This window comes from Macrotis lagotis, chromosome 1 (assembly GCF_037893015.1).
Source record: "Macrotis lagotis isolate mMagLag1 chromosome 1, bilby.v1.9.chrom.fasta, whole genome shotgun sequence".
Taxonomy (NCBI): Eukaryota; Metazoa; Chordata; class Mammalia; order Peramelemorphia; family Peramelidae; genus Macrotis; species Macrotis lagotis.
In genome coordinates this window covers 43094240-43110839 of record NC_133658.1, presented here as the reverse complement: position 1 = coordinate 43110839, position 16600 = coordinate 43094240, and the positions used below count along the sequence as shown (strand labels likewise).

General features: G+C 41.0%; 1 protein-coding gene across 1 annotated transcript in view; it reads left to right on the top strand.

The window, feature by feature from the left end:
- SF3B3 (splicing factor 3b subunit 3) overlaps positions 1-16600 on the top strand; it is a 36841-nt gene that overhangs the window by 8373 nt on the left and 11868 nt on the right. Inside the window, exons 9-20 of the mRNA XM_074199348.1 lie at positions 1153-1318; positions 2323-2418; positions 4650-4722; positions 10253-10404; positions 10798-10953; positions 11688-11843; positions 12281-12424; positions 13474-13596; positions 13892-14046; positions 15136-15310; positions 15784-15989; positions 16080-16236. Coding sequence (XP_074055449.1) covers positions 1153-1318; positions 2323-2418; positions 4650-4722; positions 10253-10404; positions 10798-10953; positions 11688-11843; positions 12281-12424; positions 13474-13596; positions 13892-14046; positions 15136-15310; positions 15784-15989; positions 16080-16236 — 1759 coding nt within the window. The remainder of the gene's footprint in view (positions 1-1152; positions 1319-2322; positions 2419-4649; positions 4723-10252; positions 10405-10797; positions 10954-11687; positions 11844-12280; positions 12425-13473; positions 13597-13891; positions 14047-15135; positions 15311-15783; positions 15990-16079; positions 16237-16600) is intronic.

Here is a 16600-nt window from a genome sequence, read left to right as displayed (position 1 = left end):
TTCCCTGAGTTCTTATCTCCTTTGAATCTAAATTTCATTCCTTTAATTCATCATTCAGTGAATAACTTTGTGTCTTTTAACTCTTTCCATTTCATCTCTAATTTGTCGTGAACACAGAATTGAAATTAGTCTTCCCAAATGAAACTTTTAATTAAATCATTCAGCTTAAAGTTCAGAAATTTTCTGGTGTCATCTTATTGATTAACAAATAGTTATTGAAGACCCAGCCTGTTCTTAGTGTATCCTGTATGTGAAAGTTAGCTAGGAGCTACTTTTATACTTGCCTAGGATATAGGAGTCTGAGATTTAGTCCAGACTGCTAATTTTCTTTTTTTTAAGTTTTTTTGCAAGGCAATGGGGTTAAATGGCTTGCCCAAGGCCACACAGCTAGGTAATTATTGAGTGTCTGAGCCCGGATTTGAACCCAGGTACTCCTGACTCCAAGGCCGGTGCTTTATCTACTACGCCACCTAGCTGCCCCGCTAGACTGCTAATTTTCTATTTGATTTGGTGACTGATATTTGACTTAGTTGGCCTTTTTTGTTTGTGATTTATAAGTGTTATTTCATCTTTGTGGCCTGAAGTTAGAAAATGTGTTTACTATTGGCAATTTTTTCTTTTTTTTTTTCTTTTTGGTTTACCCTTGAACCACTATACTATTAATTGTGCTGTCAGAGGGAGGAGAAATCAGTAGATTTTGCTTAGTAGCAGCCTGAATTAACTCATTGTAAAACCAGGACACTTACCAGTTCTCCATTCCCAGACTTATTATACAAAGTAAATTTCAAGGGTTCAGAAGTCAGACACATTTGTTAGGGAATATGTGAGAATGGTGACTAGAATAAGTTTGGCTATCCTTAGGATTTTTTTTAATTCATTTCATTAAGATTGTATTTGTCACATTTATACAACTTACATGTTTGCAGCCTTTGAAATTATCAACATTTTCTTCTTTGATTTTATTATATTTTTTAAAGAATACTGTGCTGGAGTACATTCAATAAGTTCTTTTAGCATTGCTTCTCTGCTTAATAATGAGAAAACTAATACTGATAAGTAGAACTTTTGACGTTTTTTTTGCTCTTTAATGACAGGAGTCTTCTCATTTTCTAGCAAATGTCTTAACCAGAGTCTCACTTCTTCCTTATCCAGTTATCTATATCAGATTGCCCATCTTGGAGATGATGATGAAGAACCTGAGTTCTCCTCTGCTATGCCACTGGAAGAAGGAGATACATTCTTCTTCCAGCCTCGACCTCTCAAAAACTTAGTTTTGGTGGATGAACTGGATAGTCTCTCCCCTATTCTGTTTTGTCAGGTATAGCCCAGTCCTTCTGTCTTTTGTATAAGGGAGGGGAAGCTCAGCTGGAAATGACCCAAATGATTGGGTTAGGATATAGAAGTACTCTTTCTCAGGAATGTGGCTGTGTTTCTTTTGAAGTGCTGAGCAAAAATTTTGAGCTTTCCTTTAAGTAACCCTTTAAACTGCTGAGGGTAGAAGGGGAGTATATTTAGAGAACCCATTGCTTCTTTTATAGAAATGCAAATGATTTTAAATTGAATGTCATTCCTTAAAAATAGGCACCTCCCCAGAGAGAATGGGGAGAGTTTTGGTTCTCAAAGGGATGCTTCAAAAGTAGGATTTTTTTTATTTATTTTTTATTTTTTTAGCCAGACTCTACCAAGATATTTAGGACATAACTAGTGTTTGACCTGGAACATTGATATCTTTCCTAAGAAGAGATCTGGAAAGGAGTTCTAGGATTTTTTTTGTGTTGGTTTTTTGTTTTTTGTTTGTTTTTTTTTTTTTTAATCAAAATCTTTTATTTTCCTCATGAGAAAGAGATAGACCTGAGAGCCAAAAATGAAGTCAAGGGCTACTTTTCCCATTCAGCTGATTGTTTTTTTCCTTCAGTGACTTGGCTAAAATAATTGTTTGCTCTAAAATCCACTTTGGACAGTTTTGTATTTGAGGGAAATGAAGACTTAATCAAGGAAGGAAAAAATAACCTTAGTGAAATGTAGCATATCTTAGATTCAAGTGAATTTCCTTAAATTTCAGGTAACTAAGAATCTCTGAGCTGACTGATTTCAGTTTTATCCTGTTAATTAATTGAAGAATTTTGTGCTGTCACAGAAATTTAAGATACTTTCAATGGAAAGGCTCTTGCTTTCACTCCAAAATTGATGAAGCCTTTTTAGAGCTATGGGAACCATATTACAATAGAGGGAAATGTCAATTTAGTTCCAGCTGAATCATCTTGATCCTCTTTGGTTTTGGGCAATAGAGAATTATATCCTAACCATCATACTCTTGTGCAGATTGCTGATCTGGCCAATGAAGACACCCCACAGCTGTATGTAGCTTGTGGCAGAGGTCCACGATCTTCTCTAAGGGTTTTGAGGCATGGACTAGAGGTAAAGTGGATTGCCAGGTTACTTGATGGGATTATGGGATAAGCACTAGTGTGACAGGATACAACTTTTACTCTGGTTGTAGTCAAAGGAGTTAGAATTTGGTCTGAGTGTAAAAAGATGTCAGTTTCTGATTGAATGGTTTTTTCTTTTCTAGTCCTGTTTTATTTCATTTCCATCTGAGTTTGACACCACTTCTCACAAAAACAGGGACTTCCCTTGGTGTAAGGTCTACAAGGAAAAAAAGACCTGCGGTCAGTGAGGCAGTGTTATGAGAATGTAATGTTTTGGCTACTAAGCACTAACATGATTTAAGTCCATTCTGAATGTTGCAGGAAAAACTTCAACCTGTGTCCTTACGTATAATGTCTACAGTATATATGGTTCATATGGAAAATGTCAGTCGAGAGTGCTGGATCATTCTTCTAATGGTGGTTCTTTTTAGAAAGGATTGTTTGAATTGATTTCTTTTAAAATAGAATCTGCACTTCTGGGTTTTAGTCTTCTGGAATTGATTGAAATATTCTTTGAATTTGTAAAACCCTTCAGTAGTCTTGCTGATTTTTGTTGGCCTTGTGCAGAGTCTATTGTTCATAATATTTTCCTACCTATCTTTTAGGTCTACGTTTTTTGTGAGTTCCATCCTTTTGGCACTTCAGCGTATTGCTAACCCTACTATCTTGTCCTAAAAAATAATTTAAACTTGAGACTCTTGTGCATTGACTATGATGAGATTGTTTTCTTCCTGGGCTACTTGTCATTAACTTTGGACTTAAATCTGATTCCGAATTTATTAGTGATCTTGATGAAATTTTCCAATGTCATTTTGTGAACCATGAGCTACTCCTCTGGCTAGCTGTTCTATATATATAAGGATTTGGTTTGGAGTTCTTCCTAAAGCATTTAAAGGATTGCTAGATGACGCAGGGAGTGAAGCATTGATCCATAAGTCAGGAGAATCTAAGTTCAAAGTTGGCCTGAGACACTTAGAAGCTGTGTGACCTGGAGCAAGTCACCTAACCCTGATTGCTTCTACTCCAGGGCCATTTCCAGTCATCTTACTCCATGTCTGACTGTTGTTCCCAGGTGGTTCTGGAGGAGAAAGTGAGGCTGGTGACTTAACACAGCTCTCCTCACTCATATCGAATCGCATGTGGTCATGGCATCATTTTTCTGATGTCCTTGTCCTCTTTGAGAAAAACATCAGTCATGTTAGTGCTTAATAGTCAGGGTGTAACATTTTTATATCTCTTTTTTTCCCCTTGGAGAATTTAGACCTAAGGAACCCCCTTGATTTTTAAAAGTTAGTGTTGAGCTGTTGTGCCAAAACCAAATAGAGGGGGCAACTAAGTGGCACATTGGATAGAATACTGGCCTTGGAATTCAAATCTGGCCTCAGACACTTAATAATTACCTAGCTGTGTGACCTTGGACAAGTCACTTGACCCGACCCCCCCCAATTGCCTTGCCAAAAACAAAAATGGGATTGACTAAACCATTCATAAAGATCCTAACAGGTTACCATTTGACTTAAACTGTGTGTGTGTGTGTGTGTGTGTGTGTTTTACTACATCAGCACATTAAAATCAGAAAGAAGCTACATTTTCACTAGTTTGGATTATGCAGGGCAGTGTTGAGGTTCTTCTGTGTCTGTGGCCCTCAGCATTTAATACATTTGGAGGAGAGAACAGTTAAAACCATTTATTTGCTACATTGTATTTTTCAAAGAACCACTATCAAGCACATGTCATTGCTGTAAGGATGCTCCTACCTCTTAATGAGTCACAACCTTCCTAGATAGAATTTTGCCTGGTGGCTATCAACTTCTGTCTGAATGTAGCTATTTTGGTTTTCATTTGATGGATAAAAGCCATGTTCAAACCTGGGATTTGAAAGCTTTCTGGCTTAACTTTCAGAACATTCTTTTGAAGGTTTTTGAAAAGAAGGGCTCCCTCTATCTCCAGATGAGGAGGAAAAGCATTGTAGTTTTGCTCTTCTGGGTTACTTGTGGGCAGCCCTGCAGGAGAAGGGTTAATGAATGAGTCTGAGTTTTAAATCCAGTAGCAATACCAGATCATTCTTTTGTTCTCTGTGGGCCCTTTGACTACACTCAGAAACACTACTGGCAATTTCAGAGAAGATCCCGAGAGTTGACCCTGAGGTGTTTGCTGTCCTGTCCAGTCAGTAATAGCAAGATTTCTCTCCATTTAGTCTTTGTCTCTTTTTTCTGCCAGGTGTCAGAAATGGCTGTCTCTGAGCTGCCCGGTAACCCCAATGCTGTCTGGACTGTACGACGGCACATTGAAGGTAGGTAACTTTTTCCCAACAGCCAGTGAAATCCCTTGTACAGAGGCCCACAGCTCTAGAAGGCTGCAGTTATGATGCTTCTGATTGTCACTTGACCCAACATCAGCTATATAGGCTTTTCATGTTCTTACTTTTTTGTCTTGAGGTAGCTCTTCCTGTAATTGGAGTTAGCTTAGGCAAGACAAGTGGCTAGGGAGGGAGTTAGCACCTGTTCACCACACACAGTGGTATACAGGAAGCTACTCATTGCTACAGACTCTGTTCCCTGCAGATTCCAGTGAGTTAAACTGCATTCTATTTCTCTTTAACTTCAATTTCTGCTGTAAGACAACAGTTGTATCCCCTGCTCATTTCCTACTTTGCTAGCCATTTTTTGACCATAAAAGCAAAATGTGCCCATTAGAAATTAGTGATTTGGAAAGTGGGCGGAGCTTCCAATAGCTTGTTCTGCTCAGCAGGAATGATTCTGAGAAAACAAGACTGAGCAGAAAATTCTACTTAGGCCTAGGAGAGAGAGCTGATAGTTTGGATGAAAACCAAGACTTCTTTTGAAAGTTGTTTTTCACCATTGCTACTTGCCCAGAGGTGGAATGGGAAGGAAGAGGTAGTAGTGTTGATAAGGTTTGTCCTGAGGGTTTTTGAGCTCAGGCACTAAAACCCAAATCTGTCCATTTTCCTTTGCCACTCACCTGTTTTCTCAAGCTGTCCCTAATGGTTTCCCCCACCCTCCATAAGAATACTGTCCTGAGGAGTGAGTAAGATAGATCTTTTTCTGAGATTGTTTCTGAGGAAGGCAGGATGGGGTGGTGGAGCCTCACTAGAATTGGTTGTGTGAGCCTCAGCTTTACTCCTTTGTCATTCTTGGAGGGTGTAAATCCCAACCTCTTGGAGCTTGTTTCTTCATCTCTGCATGAGGGATAATGTTGGTTGCCTTATGGCACAAGGGAAATACTTTGATACTCTTAGCCAGGAGGGAGTATGTTTCCATCTTCAGTATCTGGTTTCAGAGTGTTTTGTTGTTCTGATGCTTTCTTGACTACTTAATGTAGATATGATAAGAAATTGCTTGGAACATGAAAGCAACAGGACCTGGGTGAAAGTTTCTAGGAATTTCTATAACCTTTTTCATGTTGTTTGTGATGTCCCTAGAAGACAGTGGAAAGCAACAACAAAATCCATTCCTTGGCATGGTGACTTTCTGGTATTGCAGGATTTTGTTTTTTTTTAAATTGTAGAAGACTACACCATCTTGATCTGACCCAGATCACTAAGATGGGGGAATTTATGGGAGAAGGGTGTTATGATAAAATCTGGACAAGATTTGAGTCCCAAGCCCTTCCCCAATAAATAGCATGGAAAGTTCTAATTTATTCCTGCCTGTGATAAGGTCAGACCTTATTCAGTAATTCATTTGTTCAACAAATACATCATGTGTACAGTGTTCAATAGTTGGCACCACAGAAGTTAGAAATATGAATGAAACTTAGATTGTACTCTTATAAAACCCAGAATCTGTCTGGGGAAAATAAGACAATGTATATCATAGGGCTGTGAGTGATGCCTACCATTGAGGAGTCCTGAGGGCTCTGAGGATTCAGAGACTGATGAAGAAATAATGCCACAATGTAGAAAAATCATCATTCTACTCTCTCTTGGTTGCAAACTAAAAATGAAACAAAGTTTTATCCACATAGGCTCTTTTTCTCCTGAAACCCCAGGTTATAGTTGTGTTGCTGTTGAGTGACCTTTCCTTCTGTTGCCACATGCTGCAGTCTTCATGGCCTATACTAACCTTGGCTGGTACTTGGTGATACACACTACCAATACCAAGCCTTTTTTTCTCTTCCACAGGTGGCTGGTGGAGGTGCTGATCACCACAGGTGTGTACGTACGGCTAGGGCCTACTGTGGGCTTTCACAGGTTCCCCAGGGAGAGGGACATGCAAAAAGTATTGGGCTGCCCTGTCAGCAGAGCAACTCCTAGAGAGTGATTTTGCAACTGTTGTAACGATACTGTGACCCGCCCCCCCCCCCCCCCTGCCCTGCAACTTGCCCAGATCTTCAATGGTCAGAGGCAGATTCTTCTCCCACGGTTCTCTCACTAACCCTAAAGACCATGTTGATTCTTCCTTTGTAATTGTCCTAGGCTGAGAGAAGTGTTGACTAAGCTAGGGACTTGGTTGAGGCAAAGGAAGAAAGAGCAGCATGGTAGCTGGTTATTTAATTAAAAAGCAAAATGGCAGTTGACATAGTTATCCAGGAGAGGGTGAGAGGGACGTTGGTATATTGAACTATCTAGATGGTAATTTCCATTTTTGTCTTCAGTGCTCAGCCTCGGCAGCTGAACAGAGGACAGTAGTAAGCATTTCTTGTTGGAAGAGTTTCCACAATGCTTAGTTGCTCCTGCAGCTCAGAGAGATCTAAGCCTTTTCCATTAGCCTTTGTGACAAAGGTTTCTTTTTCAACCAGAATCTGGACAGAGAATTGGCAGATAGTTCCAAAAGCTTCATTGTGCTTAAGAGTTTTTCTCCTTAAGAGTTGACTCCCTTAGGATCAGTGACATAGCTTTAGTAATTTTTTTTTTTTTTTTTTCCAAGGCAAATGGGTTAAGTGGCTTTGGCTTGCCCAAGGCCACACAGCTAGGTAATTATTAAGTGTCTGAGACCGGATTTGAACCCAGGTACTCCTGACTCCAGGGCCGGTGCTTTATCCACTGCGCCACCTAGCCGCCCCAGCTTTAGTAAATTTTGCTGTAGGAGAAATGCAACAAAGTCTGTGAACTCTTGAGTGAACAAACAGACTCACTTGTTTGGTTAATATTAATTCCCCCAAACAAGGTAGCAAGTATTTATGACTTCTTGGTCAACTGTTGAGAATGAAATCTGCTATTTTAAAAAACAAAATTTAACTGTTACTTTGGAGCAGCTGAGAGCCAGAGGGTTGCCCTGGTTCTTCCTGGCTATAGTTCAAGGTGAAGGGGCTGTTCCTTCTGGCATTCAGTTTAAGGATTGTGGAAGAAGGCTTTTGGAGTAGTGAGGAAAGCAGTGGTCCCAATTCAAAGACCTAAACTCACTGAATTTACTGGTGGAAGTATAAAGGCTTGGCACCATCCATCTCATTCTGATCCTCCTGCAGCATGAGACACCCTGTCATGGAGCCAGGCTTCTGATCCTGTGGTTAGCCCTGTTGTGCCCAAGTGGGCTTTGTCCCCTTCTCAACAAAGATGCAGTCCCTTGGTCTTACATGAAATGGACTTTTATTAAGCCCAATCACATGATTGGAAACCCTACCCAATTAGAGCTCTTTAATTTCTTTCATTTACTTGTACACACTGCTCCTTTAGGATTAACTGCCATTCACCAGAAAAAAGAAATTGTCAATCTTGGTTTTAATTAAGTCATTCCAAGTATATACCAGAGCTTTTAAAAGTGTGCCAGGAAACTGACCTAGGAAGAATTCTCAAGATTTACATGTTGCCTGGTTCATCAAGCATGTGCTAAAATAGAGCTTGGTTTTGAATGTGTCCTTTGCTTTTAAAAACATAATGGAAGAAAATTCTATCCCTCTTTCTAAGACATTTAATACTTGGAGTAGTTGGTCTTGTGAAGCTCCGTTTGAAGGTCTTAAAGCTTCTGGCATCTGTTTCCACTTAAATCAGAGGTGCTGAAATGCAGTTATTTGTCCAAGGCCCTTCACTCTTGCTGTCTTGTTAGAAATTAAGTCTATAGTTTCTGTTCTAACCATAGATAATACCCTCTGAGAAAGAGACTTCAGATTTTTCCCTTTAACTGTAGCTGATGATACTGAGTCATCTAATGTATTATTCATGGATATCTTATATTAGTAATCTCCCATTTCCATATATGTGTGTGTGTGTGTGACAAAAGTTATTTTTTTCTATTAACCTAGCTGCCATTTATAAAATTTTGGTTGTATTCATAGAATCTAAACCTGGAAGGGACTCTACCAAACATATAGTCCATTTTCCTCATTTTACAGATGAGGAAACCATTTCCCAAAGAAAGTAGGGACTGTCTTAACCTCCCACAGATAGTAAGTAGCCAAAAAACTAGTTTAGGTTTCAGCACTTTAATGTGGGCACTAGATTGTGCCATGGAGACCAGTTGTGGGTTTGGTTCCTGCAGATCCAGGTAACTACTCAGAGAAAAACAATCTTTTTGGGCACAATCTGAATTTTCTAGCTGGCCATCCCAGAAGTGCTTGTTGTTGATTACAAGATAGATTGGACGGTAATGTGGATGGCTCAGTGCAGTCCTTCATCATTGATGGAAAAACTGTTGTAAGTATGTACTGCTGTTAGGAGGGTTGTTTTCAAATAAAATCTGTCAAGGTGGTCTGAAAAGTACCCAGACAATTGGTTGACCAGTTTCTGCTATTGTTATTAATAAACTACTCCATATAACAATTCAGCAGAAGATCCTCCTGTTTTATATCATCCCCTTGCCACAGTGCTTTCTCTTATTTATCTATTGGAAAGTTAAAGGTCCAAGATTTACTCAACTGTTATTTAAGACAAAATTTTTGTACAAAACTGCTTAGGCCTTCAGGGTTTTAAGTTAGGAAGAACTGAGTGTGTGGGAAACTAATGACCTATAACTTGCTGAATTGCATGAAGAAGCATTTCTTTGGAGTGTGTGTTTGTGTGTGTGTGTGTGTGTGTGTGTGTGTGTGTGTGTACACGTGTGTGTGTACGTACACGTACGTACGTACCTAAAGGTCTCTGACTTCCTAAAAAGTCTCATTAGTGTTTGTTTATAAACTGCATTTCATCAAAAGAAAATTGTGTCCTGGTAGACTGGGTCTGGGATGAGGTCCTTTCTGAGTCATGAAAAAACCTGAGGTCACGGTTTGACAATACAAACTCCTTCTATGACCCCAATCAACCAGTGTTGCCATATAATTCCTATTGGAAGAGACTGGTAGTCTTTCCATTACTGAGTTACTTGTTCTCTCCTGCCCTTTGGAGTTTGTGTTCTCATGAAACTATTGGGAGAAGCAATTTGGAATCCTTCCTGGATCTTAGTTTCTCTAATAGAATGAGCTCTTATTAACCAATGAAAAGATATGCTGCCTGTTTGTTGTATGGAAAGTGGATGACTTTGTACTTCCCTTAAACCATGGTGTCCCCCTCCCCAGAGCCTTTTGTCAACAATAAGCAATCATATCTAGGGAGGTGTGTGTTAGTTTTCGGTGGCATTGAAAGCAAATAGCAATGAATTCTCTGAACTTGGGGTGTCTCTCTGCTCAGACTGAGAAAATCAGTTCACACTGGAAGCAGTTAATTCCCAGATACTTGAGTATTCAGGTATAGCCTCCATAATTTTGATCTGCTCCTAGTTCATCTTGTGCCATTTAAATCTTGGATTATGTGCTAATGACCACAGATACTAAGAGCTGTGTTCATGACTGGTTGCTGGAAGAGGAGCTCTTTACCTTGTATATGTATTCATTTGGACTTAGATTGTTTGCACCAAATTAACAGACTACTCTCTTCCTTCTTCCTTCATTAGATGAATTTGATGCCTACATCATTGTGTCTTTCGTGAACGCCACCCTGGTACTTTCTATTGGAGAGACTGTAGAAGAAGTGACAGACTCTGGCTTCCTAGGCACCACTCCAACCTTGTCCTGTTCCTTGTTAGGAGATGATGCTTTGGTGCAGGTAAGGAGCCTCAGATTTGAGTACCCATCAGTTGTCTGTCCCCTTGACATTGAACTTGCTGGAGAATAAATTATCCCAAGAGCGTATACTGTGTTAAAGTTTCAATACTGAGATTTTTATCACACGTGTGCAGATTTTGATCCAGGAATTTTTCTCTAGGTCTTAAATATTTTATGTCGAACTATCCTCATCTTAGGAAGACTTTGTAAGAATGTTAATAATTAGATTAGAATATCTCAGCTTAAAAATGCAAAATATGAACTGTTATTTGATAATTACCTTTATTTGGGGTCTAGCAGGCCTGTCTGAGATTGCAGTCTTGGGGTTTGGGGTTGTTTTGGGCAGAGGCCAGTATAACTCTAAAATAATCTTCCCTTTTGCTCTTACCTCTAGGTATATCCAGATGGCATCCGGCACATCCGAGCAGATAAGAGAGTCAATGAGTGGAAGACCCCAGGAAAGAAAACAATTGTGAAGTGTGCAGTAAACCAGCGGCAAGTGGTGATCGCCCTGACTGGAGGAGAGCTAGTCTACTTTGAGATGGATCCTGTAGGTTATTTTAAACACTGCTGTCCATTTTCCCAGATAGGACTTCCCAGATATCTGGGGAGTTGACCATGTTACAGGAGAGTGAGTGACTGGAACCGCACTTGCCCTGAACCACTCCTGGTTGTACAGCACCTACACATACCTTTCTGGAATCCAAATGAGAATGTGAAGCTTCCATCTGGTCTGGCCAACTTGAGAGAAGCCAGCAACTTGAAACAGCTTCATGCCATGATTCCCTTGAGTTTGTTGCCCTCTTCTCCTCAAATATATGTACCTTTTATAATGACAAAAATTTAATTTCTGTAGTCTTTACCCACTTCTCAATCACTTACTGCCTTTCCTTTGGAAGTTTATGAGTGTGGATACTCGCCAGTATATATTTTATTTGCTTATAAACCTTTTGCTAATTTTCTTTTTTTAAAAAATCAGCTCTTAAAGTTGTTGACAGTTTTGCCCAGATGTTGAGATTTTTTTGTTTTAGGTTCTCAAACTTGTGTCTTTTGGGACCCATAACATTTTCATAATGTTTATAATGATCAGTGTCCATTTTGGGTTAATGTAATTTATGGGAAAATGAATTGCTATCAGAGGACTTGAACTTAATGTCAGCGGGTATCAATGGTACCAAAACTCTATGCTGATTAATTCTTAGGTGTGATTATGACTAGAATGACTCTCCTGCTCCCCTATCCCTATATGCAGGTAATGATATTCCTCTGTCCTTATGTCTTCAGTCAGGACAACTGAATGAGTACACTGAGCGAAAGGAGATGTCTGCAGATGTGGTATGCATGAGTTTGGCCAATGTGCCTCCTGGAGAGCAGCGCTCTCGTTTCCTGGCTGTGGGGCTGGTCGACAACACTGTTCGAATCATCTCTTTGGACCCTTCAGTGAGTGACTTCCATGTCTCCATAGTAGATCGAACTTGACTGAAAGGATCATCCCAAATCTGAATTTCCCCTTAGGGGTACAGACTTCCCCTAGGGTCCAGTGTGGGTTGGATCATGGGGGGTCCAAGCATGCTGTCAGTGAATTGGTATGGAGTAGAATGAATTCTTTGTTAGTGTAGCTCTATTCTGATGGCTTTTTTTACAGGTAGTGTGGAATCTGTGTCTTTGTATTCAACCAGGAAAGTTGAATATCCTTAGCACCCTTGTTAAGCAAAAAAGAAACTAAGGTTCTCTCAGTTTTGGTTTCTCCTTTGAAGTCTCCCTAGGTGGCCAAGAGAGCCTCAGGCTTTCTCTTAACAGGGTCCCTCTTGCTGGAGTCTTCCCAAGTGAATCATTCCTTGACATCTTAATTCATCTATCCTTTCCATCTCCCTTAGGACTGCCTCCAGCCACTGAGCATGCAGGCCCTCCCAGCTCAGCCAGAATCACTGTGTATTGTTGAGATGGGTGGAGCTGAGAAGCAAGATGAGCTGGGGGAAAGGGGCTCCATTGGCTTCCTTTACCTAAATATTGGCCTGCAGGTAAGAGACTTGAAAGCCCAGACTGCATATTTTTTTTTCTTAGGTTTCTGCAAGGCAAATGGGGTTAAGTGGATTGCCCAAGGCTAGATAATTATTATGTTTCTGAGACCAGATTTGAACCCAGGTACTCCTGACTCCAGGGCCAGTGCTCTATCCACTGTACCACCTAGCCACCCCAGACTGCATATTCTGAAGTGAATATTGCAAGTTCTCTTTTTTCAACTGTGTCTCCACTGACCCATCACTAGGGATAGTAACTGAGAAAAAGAGTGTGAAGAAACTTTGGTCATAATTTACTAGGGCTCTTTTGTGGATCCCTTGTTCTGATCTCCAGCCAGTTTGTGGAGAATAATAGCTCAGGGCCCAGGCTTGCATTCATGAAGTTTGGCAGTTCGTTAAAAGAAGTCTATTCTAAAAAAATAAAAATAAAAAAATACGGAATTGTTTTTGAGTCACCTTTCAGATCCAGGAACCCTTTCAGAGTTCCCACAGTAGCATTTGCGATCAGTCCCCCTCACTTATAGATGAACTTGTAGAACAAGTAGACTTGCAGCCATGTTGTTAAACCAGCAGCTCCCATAGTGTATAGCAAGTCTCCTTGCCCCTGGAGTACAGCAGAAACTCCAAAAGGACAGTGCTGTGCTGTCATGGGCATATTCTGCATTTTTATTAAATTGTCCAAAATGTTTTTTGGGAGTTTTTTTGGTTTGGTTTTGTTTTTAGGTTTTTGCAAGGCAAATGGGAATAAGTGGCTTGCTTAAGGCCACACAGCTAGGTAATTAAGTGTCTGAGACTGGATTTGAACTCAGGTACTCCTGACTCCAGGGCCAGTGTTCCTCTCCACTGTGCCACCTAGCCACCCCCCCAAAATGTTTTTAAAATTCATTTGTTGAGTCCTTCCCACCTTACCAAGGGCCCTGGTCGGTCAGCTGGGTGAGAATGCTTTCCCAAAAATGAATTTTCTTCTGTCATCATAAATCCCCTGATGTGGGGTTTTTTTTGTGGTTTTTTTTTTTTATAATCACCCATTACTCCTTTTTTCTGTTCAGAATGGTGTGCTGTTACGGACTGTCCTAGACCCTGTCACTGGTGATCTCTCTGACACCCGTACAAGATACTTGGGCTCTCGGCCGGTGAAGCTTTTCCGAGTCCGGATGCAGGGCCAGGAAGCGGTAAGCAAAGCAGAAATCAAGCCTGCTAGGGGAAAAGGGTACTATGAGAAGTAGAAGGTGAGAGGACATACCTTTGAATGCCTGCTCCCCCACCCTGTCTTGAGAGCATAGAACCTTCAACAGGCTCCTTAAGAAATATGAGAAGGACCTAGGGCTTGTGGGCCTGCAGGCCTTCTATAGGATTCTCCAGTGAGTAAATTGTACTTTCTTTTGCATGAACTGCTGAATATTCATAGCAATTTAGTCTAGTATTGAGTTTGATTGACAGTCAAAATGGGCACTTTTCTTTCTTCAGGTTTTGGCCATGTCAAGCCGCTCGTGGCTGAGCTATTCTTACCAGTCCCGCTTTCACCTGACTCCCCTGTCCTATGAGACCTTGGAGTTTGCATCTGGATTCGCATCTGAGCAGTGTCCTGAGGGCATTGTGGCCATCTCTACCAACACTTTAAGGTGAGTTTTGCAACCCATCAAGAATACTGAGGAAGTCATTTACCAAAATGTTGGTGCATTCCAAGTGTCAGAAGATGATTTTATCTAGGGGTATTTATTTCCCAGGGTCCCCTGAGGTAGTTGAACTCTGAGAGCCTTGACTCTTCAGAAGTTTTAGTGTCATAGAGCCAAGTTTCAACTGTTACTTAGCCATCCAAGTTCTAATGTTTAGCAAGGTCCTTTTGGGATCTAATGATGGCTCCTGCCTTCCTGCTGAATAAAAATCATCTTTATTAGTTTGACATTAAGCCATTCTACAGTCTAGCCCATACCCATCTTTTCAGGCACACCAGTTTAGCAAAGAGCAATGGTTGCAATGTTTGGGATAGGACTATTTGAGGTGATGAGTAAGTCATTGAGCCCTGAGTGAGGCCCATTAGGCCGACAAGTTTGTGAGGATGACTTGAGGATAGGGAATCAGCTCAGAGTATCCTTGGGCATCAGCATCATTGATGGGAGAACTTGTCCAAGAGTCAAGTGCCTTTTTATCTTTAGGAAATACAGAATCCTAATGGAGAATTAGGTCTGTGCTTCCCTTGGGCTGATTATTGATTTCTAGAAGGTATGCTTACTATTCAAAGTGCATCCCTTTGTTCTTTGACTTGTCCCCACCATTATGGTTTTCTCTTCAAAGTTGGTGGGTCCCCCGTAGCATTGGTGGCTGGTAGTTTGGTTGGTGAAGACCACACTCTCATTGGTCAGCATAAATGCCCACGTCTCAGCCTGCCTTAACACATAAGGTCAATTTCAGAACAGGTCCTTTGAATTTCAGTTAGAGACACAGTTGTCATGGCCTTGGGGAAGAAAGAGACTCCCATCCCACTGCAGAGGATGTTCTAGTGGGTTCTGTCCATGTAAACCTGGGATAGCCTCCTTTCCCCAGTCTAGGCTCCTTATTGGTTTGTGTTTATTGCCACAGCGCTAAAAGTGGGTATAGCATAAATGACTAGACCTCAGTTTTTACAGATCTGGGTCTTTCCCAACTGCACTTTCTGGGTGCATTTTTCTCTTGAGTGGGTCACTGGTTCATTAACTATCTTGTCTTTCTAGGATTTTGGCCTTGGAAAAGCTCGGTGCTGTCTTCAACCAGGTAGCATTTCCCCTGCAGTACACTCCAAGGAAGTTTGTCATCCACCCTGAAAGCAACAACCTTATCATCATTGAGACTGATCACAATGCCTATACAGAGGCCACAAAAGCACAAAGGAAGCAGCAGATGGCAGAGGTAATGATCTCTGCCTGCCCTTAGGGAGGCCCCAGAGTGGAGCACTGATAGCTTGATACAGCTAGAATCAAGATGCTGATGGAGGGTGCATCCTTGGGCAACTGCTTTTATAAACAGAGCATCAAAGGCCTGGGAGCTGGAAGAGTCTTAAACACAATCTGGGCCTGCTCCTAATGACAAACCCACTGAGCTTCAGTGACTTGTCCTTAATCATCCAAAAATAAATAGTAGATCTCAGTATAGCATAATTTTTTGCTATTTGGGGGGGTGGCCAGATCTTGGTCTGATCAAGATAATCTGCTTTTTTTTAGCACTTATATTTTTATCTCTTAAGGGCATTAAAATTCTAAACAAAAAGACAGCCGAGTAGAACCACACTGCCCTGTAATAGGGGAAGTAAAAGCTTCCTGTTTAGTGCGTTCCTCCCTCACTGGATATTCTTTCTGGCTCTTAGCTTTCATTCTGTTCTATAGGAAATGGTGGAAGCAGCAGGGGAAGATGAAAGAGAATTGGCAGCTGAGATGGCAGCTGCCTTCCTGAATGAAAATCTCCCAGAATCCATCTTTGGAGCCCCTAAAGCAGGCAATGGTCAGTGGGCTTCCGTGGTCCGAGTAATGAATCCCATACAAGGAAACACACTGGATCTTGTCCAGCTTGAACAGAATGAGGCTGCTTTTAGGTAAAACACCTGAGGAACAGTAGAATTACCTGGGATGGGGCTAGAGATTTCTGGCTTAAGATTTATTTCCAAAGCCTTTTCTTTCCACAGTGTGGCAGTATGCCGGTTCTCAAATACTGGTGATGATTGGTATGTGCTAGTGGGTGTAGCCAAAGATCTCATTCTGAATCCCCGTTCTGTGGCTGGAGGCTTTGTCTATACCTATAAACTTGTGAACAGTGGCGAGAAACTGGAGTTTTTGCACAAGGTAAGAAAGCTTTTCTGGTGACTCTTTTTACCCAAGTTGAAAACATCCTAAACTTTGTACTGACACTCCTCATTGCTATTAGTGTAGGACTATTTTAGTGACTGACTAAAGCACCTTTCTGAGAAGATAGTGGCATTTTTAAGAAAATTGAGGTTTTCCTATGTAGTTCTCTCTTGTTTGTTCGTTTTCTCTCTCTCTCTCTCTCTCTCAGCTCCCTCCCACCCCCACAGGAAGTCTGACTGTTAGCTGCCCACACCAGGGAGAGACAGATTGAATTGGCCCTTTGTTTATCAGTTTGCCTCGTTTCAGGAGTTGCATGACCAAAGAAATGATATATTATCAGACTTGCTTGCCTAGACTCCAT